Source organism: Zosterops lateralis (assembly GCF_965231275.1).
Source record: "Zosterops lateralis genome assembly, chromosome: 17".
Taxonomy (NCBI): Eukaryota; Metazoa; Chordata; class Aves; order Passeriformes; family Zosteropidae; genus Zosterops; species Zosterops lateralis.
Genome location: NC_139777.1, coordinates 7,970,383 through 7,984,065, shown reverse-complemented (window position 1 = coordinate 7,984,065; position 13,683 = coordinate 7,970,383). Strand labels below are relative to the sequence as shown.

The following is a 13,683-nucleotide window of genomic DNA, read 5'->3' as shown; positions in this document are numbered from 1 at the left end:
TTCCCAGGTGTGCTGGGTTTCCTGGCTACAACACTCACTTCTAGTGTCTATTATCTGCAGGAGAATGTGTGCCTGGAAGCATCACTCTAGTCCATTCAGTAAAACAAAACTCCCAGAACTGAGTGGGAAGAGGAAAAGGCTGAAATGACAGCAGCTGGATGCGGTGTGTGGAAGAGCCAGCCTTGCTGTCAGGACTCACTCACAAATGAGAACAGCAAGGCAGCAGAAATCAAAGTTATAAGAATTATCACAGAGTCTGCAGCACACAGAGTGTAAATTCTCTTCACCCTGTTTCTGGAGAGGTTTCAGAGCCAAGAGAGGCCCACAGGAGTGATGGAGACTCCTCACACGCAGCGGTGCCTGCAGGATCCGGAACCCGGGCGCGTTATGAGAGGCTGATTAAACTCACCGGTGTTTATCCTGCACTCCCTGCCCCAAGGACAGGGATGTGTGACTGTCACACAGCCCTGCACACCTGTGCAGCCCTGACAGCACCTCACTGATGGAGCTGGTGGCCAATGTCTGTTTTGCACGTGGTGAAATTATGATGAAGTGCCTTGGCCAAACTCATCCCAAAAGGTCAGTGGCAGAAATGGGTAAAATTCAGGACTATCAAGGCCCTGTGTAGTGCATTAGCCACTATCACAGGGCTCTGTAAACCCTGCTTGGCTGAAGCCTGTGTTCTGCAATGGTTGGATGTGTTCTAAACTGCTACAGATTTCCAATACATATCCACACCAAAAGGTGCACCCCTTAAAAAAATAAGGGAAGAAGTTACAGATCTAATCTCTGTGATCTCCAAGGACTTAGGCTGAAAGTTTTTATTCAGCTGCTCCTGTGCTCCCACTGAAGATACATGGAGGCACAGGACAGCCCGACCACAGGCAGCCAGAGATTAAGATGTAAATGCTACATTTGTTTAGAGTAACCAAGCAGAAATGTAAAAAACATCTCAAATAAAGCACTTCCACATTTTTCTCAGTTCACTGCAACCTTTGGTTACAAGGTTGCATCCATCTGCTGCCTATAGAGTCCCTGGAGAGGAGGCCAAGTAAAGATGCACAAGAATGGCAACTCGAGGCTTAAATTGTTATCAAAATCTGCAGCATGAACACAAAGAACACAACACATGCAGAAAGGCAGCTGTAAAGTTGTACCCGTTGTTTATAGCTCAAAGTACACTTTTCCAGCTTGAATAACCTGGTCTTAGTTTTATTCTAGATACCAATCAGCTACATGAGCCCAGCTGATGACATTTATACATTGACAGAGTATAAAATCTGCAGTTGAAATAAAGCTGTACCCATGAATCTGAGGGCAAAACTTGCATAAAGAGAAGTGAACTCTTCTACATGTTAGATTTCTGCTCACTGCTTCACCAGGAACAGTACAGGTATTAATCTGGAAATTCATCCTAAGTAGTGTAAATATGACATAAACACTGATGCTGTCCTGTATTTGCCACACAAGGAGAGTACAGAGCCTTATGTCAGTATCAACACTTCACTCTAAGCTGTTTTAGCTCACACATCTCTTCAACATCACCAGAGGATTGGCAGACAGGAGACTACATAAATTTAGGGAGTTGTTTTGAAAAAACTGTCGGAAGAAACTTTTCCCTCCATGGAGAACGAGAGCACAGGTTAGTGCATTTGAGGACTTCTAACACTGTACTCGTCTCAGCAATGTGAGACCTCATCCTGCCTGGACACTCATCGCGAGGGGATCTCAACCTCTGCACAAAACTTCTCTTCTCTGCACGGGCTGTGCTCGAGTCAAACCACCCCTCCGCACTTTCCCCAGCCCGCAGTGGCCCAGCGGCCGTGCCCGGCCGGCGGGAGCAGCTCAGCGTCCCCCCAGCGCCCGCAGCCCTCCGTGCAGAGCCCGGCTGTCCCAGCGAACGGGCCGGGCCGGCTCCCGGGGCACCGGGCACGGCCCCTCCTGCGGGACGAGCTCTCCCCACGCCGCCCCCGGGAACCCGCCCGGCTCCAGAGAGCCCCGGGACGGCGGGGCTGCGGACTTGTTGCTGCCGCCGCCCGCGCCCGCCGTTCCCGGGGCGGCGGAGCTCCGGCCCCGCGGCTGCCCGGGGAGCGCCCGGCAGCGCCCCGAGGCCCGGCCCGCCCCGCGCCCCCCGCGTGTGCCGCCCGCCCGCCCGTTCGCTCCCCCGCCGCACCTGCCCGGCCGGCCCGCGGCACCTGCTGCCCCGCCGGCCCGCGGCACCTGCTGCCCGGCCGGCCCTCACCATTGTGGTTGACCCAGGTCGGCTTCAGCAGCTTCATTGTTCCCCGCCCGGGGCCCCCGCCGGCCTCCGCCCTCGGGACCCCAGGGCGGCTCCGCCCGGGCTGCCTCCGCGGCCGCGGCGCTCAGCGGCCGCCGGCCACCATGGGCCCGCGCCCGGCGCCGCAGTGCCCGCGCCCCCGGCCGGCCCGAGCCGCCTCAGCGCCGCTCCATGTCCCGGTGCCGCCGCCGCCCCGCCGCATCCCCCGCCCGGCGCCGCCGGCGATCCGGCACCGCCGGAACTCGGCGCCTGGCAACCGCCAAACCGGCCCGGCGGGAAACAGCGCCCCCGACCCCGCCGTTCCCCCGCCAGGCGCCGCCCCCCTACGGCGCGGGCGGGCGCCCCCTGCCGGGCGGAGCGGGGCAATGCCGGAACGTTTGTGCGCCGGAACGGGGAACGCGGGCTCGGGGCGCGGGCGGCGGGGCCGCGGCGCGGCGCGGGGCCATGTGGGCGGCGGCGGCGGCGGCGGCGCGGGGGCTCCGCGGGGCCCGGCTCAGGTAGGGACCAGGCCCTGCCCCAGGACCGCGGGGAGGGAGCCCGGGAAGCGCCCCTTAGCCACGGTGCCTGCCCAGCCCGCTCCCACCCGGTCCTGGGGCTGGTCCCACCCGGGCTCTTGTGGCGGGCTGGGCCCGGGCCGACCCCCGCACCTGGAGAAGTCGGTGCCTTGGCACCTGGGCCGGCTCGTCCTCCCGTCACACCCACCGAGATACGACAGTCGGCATCGCTCTCCTAATCTGGGCGGCGGTGGTCTGACCTCTCCTATAGCATCTCCTCAAAGGGGTCATTGTCAGAGCTTAAAAATAAAACTGCTATAATCTCTCCAAAACCTGAATCTGTTTCCCCCCTCGGTATCCTCTGAGCTCACACCGGCAGTGTATCGCTGATGCCGTGTTTGGCATCAGTTACCCAGCTCAACACATTGAGGCCAGCTCTGGGCAGACGCCGTGTCCTGCCGTGAGTGAAGTGGCCGAAGATGGTTCAAAACTCATCACTGTGATGGTTCATCACTCATCACAAATAGCTCTTGTGCAGAATCAATGACACCAGAGGCAGTTTCTCCTCATGCTTTATGTTACTTTTCCTCCTGCAGCTCCTGGCTGCCCCAGAGGGTCCCACTCCGAGGGAGTCACTGGCAGAGCTCATTGCTGGAGTTGAGGACATCCCTCCCTGTGAGGTGAGTGCAGCTTTCCTGGAGTTACACTGAGGTATTCTCATGCACTGGGGGAACACAAACTTTCCCAACTCCAAATGTAACCTTTAACTGTACATGTTTAAGTCTGTATAAGCCAAAGCAGATAGGAAGTGTTGGAGAGTTCAGAGATGATACAATTATCATTTTGTGCTTGTGGGTAGCACAACCACAGAAGGCAGCTGGAAATGTTGGGGTTTATGCAGTGTTCCTTGCTGGACAACACCAAGGAAAGCCTGGCTGAACCAGAAATGCTTTGCTATGAAGGCAGAGGAAGCCCATCTGTATTTCTGTGCCACATTTCATCGTCTGTTTTGTTTTGATGCAGCTTGATCTAAAATACCCAAGTAGCTCTTAGGTACTGTTGGAGAGGGACTTTCACACCATAAATGTTGTTTGTTTGGTCTGCCTGGCAGGAATGAGGGTCAGTTTGTGTTTGTGGAGTGTGCAATGGTATCTTGGATCTGCTTGGAGGAGTAACATCTACAGCCTGAACTTCTCCAAATGCAGAAATTTTGGAAGCATGTATAAAACCACTTGCAGTCTTATTTAATGTGAAAAACCAGGAATATTTGTTCAAGGACAGGTTGGAGCAACCTGGTCTTGTGAAAGATTTCCCTGCCCATGGCAGAAGCACATGAGGTTTAAGGTCCTTTCCAACACAAGCCACTTGGATGAACCTGTTCTGCTGAACTCTGAGCCAGTTAACACAATTCTAATTCAATTTTTGTGGAACTTCCTCAGGTCATTCTGATGTTCAGCACAAAATTGCTTTTCCCAGGCAGATACAGTTCTCTCTGCAGAAAATCTCAGCAGACACATGACTGGCTCCTGGAAATTACATTACTTGAATAAAGCTAATGGCTGGAAATTGTGCCAGGGACCAAATTAAGCAATGGAAGACAAAGTGAAAGTTGCTGGTGTTGAATTAAAGGACAAAATATCTTCTTTCATTTACTATTTCCCTTGTAGAGCACAACCAAAGAAGAAAAAGAAAGTGGATGTGAAGAAAGAGCAAGCACAGAAGGAGCGTATGAAGAAAAAGCTTAAAAAGTTGGAAAAAGCTGCCCCAGAACTGATTCCAATTGAGGATTTTATAACACCACTGAAGTACTCAGAGAGCAACAGGTCAGTAGGTCTGTCTTTCACCCTGCACTTGCACTCCCAGTGAATTTCTTTCTCTGCACAACTGCAACATAGTGTCAAGCCTTGTCACAAAATGGTACCCACTGCCATCAGGACAAAAGTGAGGAAAGGAAATATTATTTGTTCTGGCTAAAAGTAATGAAAAGCAGTGCATTTCCTCTTAAGATTGACTGGAAGACCTCACTAAAGTATGACTGACTAAAGTATTAGTGAATTCAATGTATGCTCTGGGTTTGGTGGGACTTTTTTGCCTGGTGGTGGGATTTTTGGTTTTGGCATTTTGTCTTCCTTAGTTTGCTCTTTGGAGCCAGGCTCTTTCTCTATTACAGTGCTCTCCTTCTCTCCATCAGGGTGAGAAGTCTTCCCCCTCTTTCTCCCGAGGAGTCTGAAAGAAGAGTTTTACTTATGAAGAAGTGGTGTTTGTTTAAGCAGAAACAAGATGAGGCAGAAAAGAAAGCAATTAAGGCTCTTGTCGAATCCCAGCAGGAGGCCCTGAAGGAACTGCGGCTGGAATCCGAGGAGCTGTACCAGGCTGCGATCCGGAGGGACGAGGGGCTCTTCCCCTTCGAGAGGGACGGGCCCAGTTACACCCCGCCCCTTCCCGGCTACGATCCGCCCGAAGGGAAGTGCGTTGACATCACCAAGGTGTACACGCAGTGACAGAGGAGCTCCTGCTTCAGCCCACTGAAGGAAGGATTGGAATAAGAATAAGCAATTTTTCCTGCAGGTTACAACACTGCAGGATGTGACTGTGTAAAAAAATAAATGAAGCATCGCTGTGTTTTAATGACAATCCAGGTCATTAGCAAAGATTACAGAGTGGCAAAGCCAATTTTTTTTTTTTTTGCCATGTAACTGTTGTAACTAAGTTTCCACGGGTTTGCCCTAATATAAACCAGATCTCTATCTACATTCATTTAAACCTTTGATTTTTAGTAGTTTTGAATACTGCAACAACACACACCAACATGTGAGAGCAGTTCCACGCTGTGCAGCTCTCAGGTGAGAAGCTCTTCAACCACCAGAATCCTAATTCTGGGAAATGTCTTTTACATGTCAGTGTATAGGATTGTCCTGAGCTGGGCAAGGAAGAGTCCCAGCCTGTTTTTTTCTTTTTTTCCCCATCTGGCAGGCCTGGGGTGGGTACCTTATTCCAACATTCTCAATGCCAGCTGGTGGGTAAGAGGCCCTCAGAGCTAGAGCATATATACATGAATTTGGAACGTGCCTGGTGAAATGAAATTCTCAAGTGTAAGACAGCAATAAAAGACCACAATCAAATTAAGCACCTCAAATTTCCCTTTAAAAATAGTGTGTTCAAATAAAATCTTAGTATTTTTGAGTGAGTGCTGAAGTATTGAAGGGCAGAGCTACAGTTATATAACTTGAAGGTGATGTGGAAGGAAAAAAAAAGCCAGCATAATTCTGAATTGTGTATTATTTTACTGATCAAACACAGAAAACAGTCTTGTTAATTTGATTTGTCATGGTCAAGTGGTAGATACCAGTCAGGTGGTGGGCTCTTCCTGAGCTTCCACACTGGAGCATATTTCTGTTTTTCCATAACTCGAGCTCTTTCACTCTTGCACAAAGCTTCCTGAAATACAGGAAAAATAATATTACTATAATATTGTTGGATGTTCCAGTCATACAGAGCTGATTTCCTGGTGTGAATATTTGAGATAAAAGAAAAGAAAAATTATCATGCTTTAGCAGAAGTGCTAAATGCTATCCAAGTAAGCCAGAATACAAGCTGTTAACTAAGTCAGAGTTGTATTTTGCCTCTGGCTCCTAAGTTAGGAAGGAAACTCCTAGTGCAGAGGAGCCCTCCCCGCCAGCAGCTGTCCTGGCTGGCTGGAGGGAGGAGTTCTGTGCTGTAGCCTGTGCTGGTGTCCTCCAGAGCCCGCGGGGCTGTGCCCAGGGGCATTTCTACACACCCCAGGAACGCCTTTTCCCTGTAACGTGGCGGCTTTTCCTACTAGGAAGGAAATGTCAGAGTAACAGAAATCAAGAGCTTTAACATCTGAAAACTGACAATACTCCCTGGATCCTTCACTGGATTTGAAGACAGTCCAGCCCGCTTTTGCAGCCCCTCCCCAGGGCCCGCGGGTTGCTGTCCCGGCAGCAGGCGGGGAGGGGCGGTACCTGCGCGGCGGCGGCGCGGTCCCTCTCCCAGGCGCGGCAGGCCTCGTAGTCCTCCCGCCAGCGGCCGCAATCCGGCAGCTCCCCGTGCGCGTAGTAGTGGTGGAAGGCGTGGCGCAGCCCGCGGCAATGCTTCCACTCCCCCCAGTAGTCCTCGCACGACCGCGGCGGCTGCGGACGGACATGGCCGGGCTGAACCGAGTCCCGCCGCCCGCCCCATCCCCATCCCCGGCCCAGCCCCGGCCCCGGCCCCGCGCCCGCTCACCCGCCAGGAGCCGTCCTCGCTCGCCATGCTGCGCCGCCGCCAATGGCCGCCGCGCTTACAGCGGCACCCGCGGCGGCGGCCAATAGGGAGGGGCGACACAAAGCAACCCCCGGGCCGGCAGCCAATGGGGGCGCGGCGGGCGGCACGTGACGCGCGCAGCCCGCGGGCGGCCGGAGGCGGCGCTGGAGCCCTGGCCCCGGGTCGGAGCGAAAGCACCACACAGGGACTGGCTGGGGACCAGCGGATTTTACTCGGGCTCTCAGGACACCGCACGGCTGCACCCGGGACGGCTCGCCGGCAGACACGAGGGCGCACAGGATACACTCGCACCGTTCCGAAGCGGCACCGGGCGGTGCAGCTGGGTCTCTCCTCTCCCTACACGTGCCAAGAGATTGCTACACTACTTTATGGTATCTGAACTATTAAAAGGCGTGTTATTAATTATAAATATAAAAAGCAGTTACAGGGGGTTTGCTAAGAATGTTTAATAATCCAACACCTGAAGCTAAGCTCAAAGAGACTCCCTGCACTAAAATCCTAAACACCAAACTCACCCTTCGTTTGCACCACACCAAAAAGCTGATCTGAAAATGTGGCAAAATATATATAAAGTGAGGAAAATACCAAGCACAGAGCAACATGAGATCATCATCACTCAGGAGATGAGGGGAGGATGCAGTCTAAGAACTGGACCCTTAGTAAGGTAGAGCTTGTTAGTTTTGCTTCTCAGGTTTATCACAGATCTAGGTTCCCCTCTTTACAACACATACAAAAAGCTTCTTCCAAATTCCCAGAACTTAATTTTCAGTTGAAAATTAAGACAGTCTGACACCTCCAGCCCTAAACATGAAACCGAACCCAAAACACCTATTAAGTGTTCCTGTGTTGCAAAATGATCTCTTCAACTGCATTTACTAAGATCCAAGATGCTGCAACTGTTATTTTATTTTCCCCCTAACTAGCTGAAGGTACCACAACTTAGGGCTTTCTTCCTTTCTTGCGCAGGGACTGCCCTTCTCCTGAGAAGGCAATAAACCGGCTGCCAGATTCATCCTGGAAAAAAGAGAGGGGAAAAGAAAAGGTTTTACCTCTTTTCTCACTGCTTGTGTGTGATGAAAGCTGAACAATTGTTAGCAAGAGTACTCCATCAGAGCAGCCATTGACTGTAGACATTTATTTCACATCCTTAACCTAGATAAAAAACACTTTCTCCCTAGAAATAAAACAGCAGCATTTTGGTGACCTTTCAGCCAACTGGCTCCTTAAACTGACACCAGGCCAATCTTTTTCCATCAGTAACAAGGACATCAGAGGTTGCTTCATGTAACTCAAACCATTCTAAACTACTACTACTTTTTAACGGAAGCATGTTGTAAAAAAATCAAAGGGAAAGAGAGAGGAGCCACAAAATTGGATCTTAGTTCTAATGTTCTAATTCTGTGCAAAACTGAGGAGGACTCAATTTTACTTACCTCTTCCACTTTCTTGACCAGTGGACGTGAATTCCTAATGAATGTGATTCTACCGATCTTGAAGTCATAGTTGGGAATTCCTCTGGAAAACAAGCATAAAAATGTGATGAAATTAAGTTTTATACTTACTACTGAATTGAGCACAGAGAGATCTATTCTGTGTCTGTCAGTGTAATATCAACACTGACTGCCCATTTTCATTTCTAAATAATATAATTCCAGAGTTAAACCACTGAATTATTCTCTGAAGGGAGACACAGATTAAAGAAATAAATAATCAGATACTGGAGTTGTTGTGGAAGCCTGGCCACAGGCACATTTCCACTAGCCCACGGGTAAAAAATACTAATTATTTTCTAAAAGCAAACTCATGATGAAATTAGTTTGTTTATATTGCAGGAGCAAGGAAAAAAACCTAAAACTCTGCCCAAACACTGATCCTTCACCTGAATGACACAGACATACCTTCGGATGTCTCCTGGTTTAATTGGTGAAGGACTGGGCTCCACACCTTTCTTCTTGCCATCCAATCTGTTCCCAGATCCAGAGAAAGCCTGTGGATACATAACGAGTTTTTATTTAACTCCTGGCATTTGAAAGCACACTGCACAAGGACATTATATTCTGTAAAACCATACAGCAATTTTTATTTAGTTATTTAATTCAGCATGCTATTTTTTTTGTACATATAAGCTGATGAATTGTGGGTGTAGAGGTCTGTTTCAGCCTCCCATCTGCCCTTTGCAGAGTGCAAGTCATGCTGTTCCTGGCTGTGATCACACAGAACATTAACAGGCACTTGCCTGTTAAATAACAAGCATCTCTAAGAACAGGTACTAATATTCTGCAGTTCTTCAGGACAACTTTCCCTCACCATTTTACAGCATTCAGAAACCAGCAGAAACAGGGGACTTACACGAAATCCTGTGTCATTCACATACCCACTGTGGTCTGCTTCCGCATCCTATGAGGGAAAAAATAAGTTTATTTTGTTCCTGTTCTGACATGCACATGGCATGAAAACAGTTCCAAGTATTTCTCACCAAACAAAACTTCAGAACAATCTCTTTCCCAAAGCAACAGTTTGTAAACAATAGTCTCCTAAGTAACACATGCAAAAGTTTCTGGTAAATAAAATTTACCCCTAAGAAAATATTATTAAATATTTATATTTAAATAAATATAAATAAATATAAATATAAAAAAATTATGTTGGCAGTCACTGCTCCCCCCACAGTCAATGCTGACTTGTAGGGAATGCATTTTGGAAGAACAAAAGCTTAACCTACTGCAGTCTCTTCATGTTGTGCACTTCTTTCTGGTTCTTTGTATCCCAAAGGAGCATCAAAATCCACCTATTTACACAAAAAAGCATGAAAAATCCCACAATTAATATTTTTCTTTAAATCGTGAGCTTTATACTACTATTCCTCAAAATGTAACGATAATAGCTCATGGAGTTTTATCTAGAAATAACTAAGGTTTGCTTGTTAAATATTGTAACTCAGCACTAAAAAAGACCAAGCCTCCTAGGAATGAACCTTGGCATGTAATGGAAACAGAGCAGTAAATCAATTCCACAATTTCACTGGAATATGAGGCTAATTAATAAAACCCAGATAAAACATGCCGAAGCTAAATATTAAATTCTAGGCACTGCAGCCACCTGATAGTACATGAAGTGCTAATCAGGATCACAGATGGGGTTACAAAGGCACATGAGCACTCCCAAGTGAGTCACCTTCCCTACCCCATGGATTGCAGCTCTCTGGCAGCATCAGCCAGGCTGGTGTGCAGAGCTACCACTCCACAAGTGCCCTCTTCTCCTGGGAGGGCACAGTCAGGGCAGACTTTCCCCATCAGCTTTAACTTACATTCATGTCACACTCTATGATGGACACAGCCTTGTCTGGTTTGGTCTCCATCACCCGAAGCTCATAGATCTGAAACAGAGAGAGATATTTTAAGATTGCATTATGTGTAAGGAAAGCATTTGTAAACCTTTCCCTCCAGACAGCTCGTAGGAAAGTGAAGTAAGTACTCTTTAAACTGGGGACTAGATACTGCAGAGTCTCTACAGAACTTAAAAGCAAATGTTTTTAATTTAGAGGCCAGAGAACCCATTACTGTACCTTGCTGCTCTCTTACTGTACTTTAATCTGCCTTTTTGAACACAAATTCTGCATTTAGGATAAATTCTTTCCCTTGACTTGTAAAACCCTCAACAGCACATTTATTTTCTTGTAAGCCCAAAAAAGTTTAAACAGCAGCTCAGACAAAGACGTAGCTGACTCCTTTTTCCCTCCAATAGAAAACCAACTGTGAAATCTGGCACGTGGGATTACTTGTCCAAAACACTGCACTGGGTTGATTGTTTTAGTACCAACATCCAACAACTGAACTTATTCTATAACCCTCAACCCTAAACTGTACCTTTTCATTGTAGTTGATGGCAATAACATCCCCAGTAGTTAGACAGGCAAAGTTTCTCAATGCATTTTCCAGTCTTTGGAGTATGTTAAGGTGAAATATTTGTGTTCAGTGAAACATCAAAGCCTTAAAGGTACCATACTGTAGATCCCTGATCCTTACTTGTAATCAATACTGCAGACAGGATTTTAGTAAATATTAGGATGTACAAGTTCTTCAAAGGGACACTCAAAACTCATTGGATTTTAAGCCAACACTCCTCCTTCTTCAGATTACACTTTGTACCAACAGTGACCACATCTCTGTGCATCAGCTCTCCATCTTTTTTGTTTTCAGAAAGAGCAGCAGTGGCCATGCATTACTGGAAGTGCATGAGCCACACCTGAAAAGCTAGCTCTGTCTGATCATTCCAATTTGGAAGAATTTTTTTCCCCTCATTCCACAATTGAATAGGAAGGATACACAGCTTTGGGATTGGTGATGTCAAGAAAATCTGGACTCTGTGGCTGAAATTTTGAGTAAGTAGCAACTTGCAGATTCACACTCTCCACCTGCACCAGGCCTCCTTCTTCCAGCAGCAAATTCTGCATCATCTGCAAGAATGGAAAAACAAACACACAAAGCCCTCTCAACATGTCTGACATTTTCAAATCTCTCCCCTGTGTCTATCAGTATATTCAATTTCAGGAAGAACACTCAGGTGCACGTTAAAAGCAGTCTGCTTTGCTTAGTTAAATTTCTGTGGAGGGAAGCCTGAGCCAGAACTGAAGGCTGCTGTAGAGACCAGCAGAGACAGGAAATGTTCCACCTCCTTAATATTAAACCTGGCAACTCGCTGATCCTACTTTTCAGGTTCTGACAGTGCAGCATGAGGCAACTCACCCAGTGTGGAAGGTAACAGATGCCCTCGTCAGCCACAAACTCGAGCACCCCACAGTGAGTCATGCGGTCGGAGTTTTTGTTGGTCAGCTTGAACAGCATGGGGTATGTGATGTTAAGGCGGCCTGTGAGAAAGGAGAAACAAAGTTATCTTTGTTAAAAGCCCCCAGAACAGTTCTGAAGCTTTCAGAGGTCAAACAGCACCAAGAGGAATGGGCCAGACTACAAGAAGAGGGTTCTATTCCTTCACACCATTATTCCAAGTGCTCAGAACTACAGAGAAGGCAAAGACACAAATACAGCGTTGGTATCACACTCAGAACTTTAAATGCTCAGGGGGCCCGACACTTCAGATGTTTGTACTTGAAAGGAGACAAGCCCCATTAATTCCGACAGAAAAAATACCTTCAAAATGCACTTTTTAAACTAATTACTCTCACAGTGTGTATTCAAGACTTAAATAGATAACTAAAATACTGTGGTGTTTGCCTACACGTTTGCTCCTATTTCTAATGTTGTTATTCCAGAATAAAGCATTCACTTACTGAGTTGATCCAAAGCTGATGGTGGCATAATTACTGCAGAAATGAATAAGAATGTAAAATTAGAAAAAAAAAAATACATCTGTATGAGAGTACATAACACACAATTTTATCCTTCCTTTCTCTAAAGTCTCTTTTAAAAAAAGGACAGATTCTAAAATCTGCAGATTTATTTTCAGACAGAGACTTAAGTAGAATGAGTCATAAGAAATATCTCTGTTATGTGGAGATTTCAGAATTATAATCAGAAAAACAAAAAGAGAAGACAAGGTTTTACAACACTATTCCTTAAAAAAATATTTCCCAAATCTAATTTTATTATATTTGTTGCTCTTCAATCCATACCAACTCAAAACAACATAACATTAGTCTGACAGCCTGAAAATATAGTTGGCCAATCTATTACTTTCTTTAGACAAATTAAATGAAGTACAACACGGTGAGGGGGAAAAACTCCTCAATCATAAACTTCCATGGCTCACACTAGATACAAGATTGTAACAAGAAACTTTACAGAAGAAGACCGTCTCTTTCTAATGCTCATAAACCCCGACTCACTTGGTAAACATTTTTAATTACGGAGCAATGCAATGGAAGATGAGCCCTCCTCCTTCCGCAAAGCCCCACCCAGGGCGCTCAGCACTCTGTCACCGTGTTTTCAATGTTCCGGCCAAAAGCTGCATTACTCGACACTATTCACAAACACTCTTCCAACAGGTTTATTAGTCAAAATAAAACAGGCACATACTCTTCCCGCCTTTCTCCACATCTGACCTGTCATTAGGTCCGGCAAGCATGGATACCGAGAAGCAGCGGTACTGGGTTGAAAAACGGTTCTGGAACACCCGGGGGATGGGGTGGTCAAACATATTAAAAGAAAACTAGAGGAGGAAAAAAACAATACACAGAGAAGAACGCAACCATCAGTATCTACAACGCACAAAGTGTCACAGCGCCCACTGAGGGCTCCCCGCGGTGAGGGGCTCCCCGCGGTGAGGGGCCCCTCCCCGGCCGCCCCCCGGCCTCACCATGGCGGCGGCGGCAGGCGCTCCCTCGGGGCGGCCGGGCCGGGCCGGGCCGGGGCCGCTCCTTCGCCTCACGGGCTGTGCCGGGCCCGCCCCCGCCCCGCCCCTCCCGGCGTGCCGCGCGGGCGGCCATTGCGGCTGAGGGCGGAAAGCTGCCCTGGCGCCCTCAGAGCCGCCATCGCCGGGAGCTCCCGTTGCCCGCCTGGCTTCTCTTTGGTCACCCGGTGTTGATGCAGCCCTGCCGCGCCTTAGCCGGGCTCCATTCAAGGGCAAAGCGAGCATCTCGCCCACAGCAAAGATGTCGGACGCGGCCAT

The 13,683-nt window shown here is 48.2% G+C and overlaps 4 protein-coding genes across 6 annotated transcripts in view; 1 reads left to right on the top strand and 3 right to left on the bottom strand.

The window, feature by feature from the left end:
- HIRA (histone cell cycle regulator) overlaps positions 1-2,308 on the bottom strand; it is a gene marked incomplete at its 5' end in the record, with an annotated part of 32,376 nt that extends 30,068 nt beyond the window's left edge. Inside the window, one exon of one of the 3 annotated variants that reach the window (XM_083873990.1) lies at positions 2,243-2,308. In XM_083873990.1, the coding sequence (XP_083730116.1) occupies positions 2,243-2,279 (37 nt within the window). Of the gene's footprint in view, positions 1-2,173 lie in introns of all 3 variants that reach the window. The other 2 variants (XM_083873991.1, XM_083873989.1) reach the window with 2 other exon arrangements.
- Positions 2,309-2,721: 413 nt separating this feature from the next.
- On the top strand, positions 2,722-5,527 carry MRPL40 (mitochondrial ribosomal protein L40). The gene is made up of 4 exons (XM_083873629.1): positions 2,722-2,775; positions 3,369-3,452; positions 4,440-4,595; positions 4,964-5,527. The coding sequence occupies exons 1-4, from the start codon at positions 2,723-2,725 to the stop codon at positions 5,271-5,273; spliced, it is 603 nt and encodes a 200-aa protein (XP_083729755.1). The 5' UTR covers position 2,722; the 3' UTR covers positions 5,274-5,527.
- A 506-nt stretch (positions 5,528-6,033) lies between these two features.
- LOC310916588 (synaptic plasticity regulator PANTS) lies at positions 6,034-7,095 on the bottom strand. Its single transcript, XM_083874241.1, has 3 exons — positions 7,021-7,095; positions 6,759-6,926; positions 6,034-6,210 (listed from the first exon to the last, which is right to left on the bottom strand). The coding sequence occupies exons 1-3, from the start codon at positions 7,045-7,047 to the stop codon at positions 6,085-6,087; spliced, it is 321 nt and encodes a 106-aa protein (XP_083730367.1). The 5' UTR covers positions 7,048-7,095; the 3' UTR covers positions 6,034-6,084.
- A 395-nt stretch (positions 7,096-7,490) lies between these two features.
- UFD1 (ubiquitin recognition factor in ER associated degradation 1) lies at positions 7,491-13,405 on the bottom strand. The gene is made up of 12 exons (XM_083874240.1): positions 13,372-13,405; positions 13,092-13,224; positions 12,347-12,379; positions 11,805-11,926; positions 11,385-11,515; positions 10,926-10,998; positions 10,367-10,435; positions 9,782-9,847; positions 9,409-9,456; positions 8,958-9,046; positions 8,493-8,574; positions 7,491-8,073 (listed from the first exon to the last, which is right to left on the bottom strand). Exons 1-12 carry the CDS (start codon positions 13,372-13,374, stop codon positions 7,999-8,001), a joined length of 924 nt encoding a protein of 307 aa, XP_083730366.1. The 5' UTR covers positions 13,375-13,405; the 3' UTR covers positions 7,491-7,998.
- Positions 13,406-13,683: the final 278 nt, after the last annotated feature.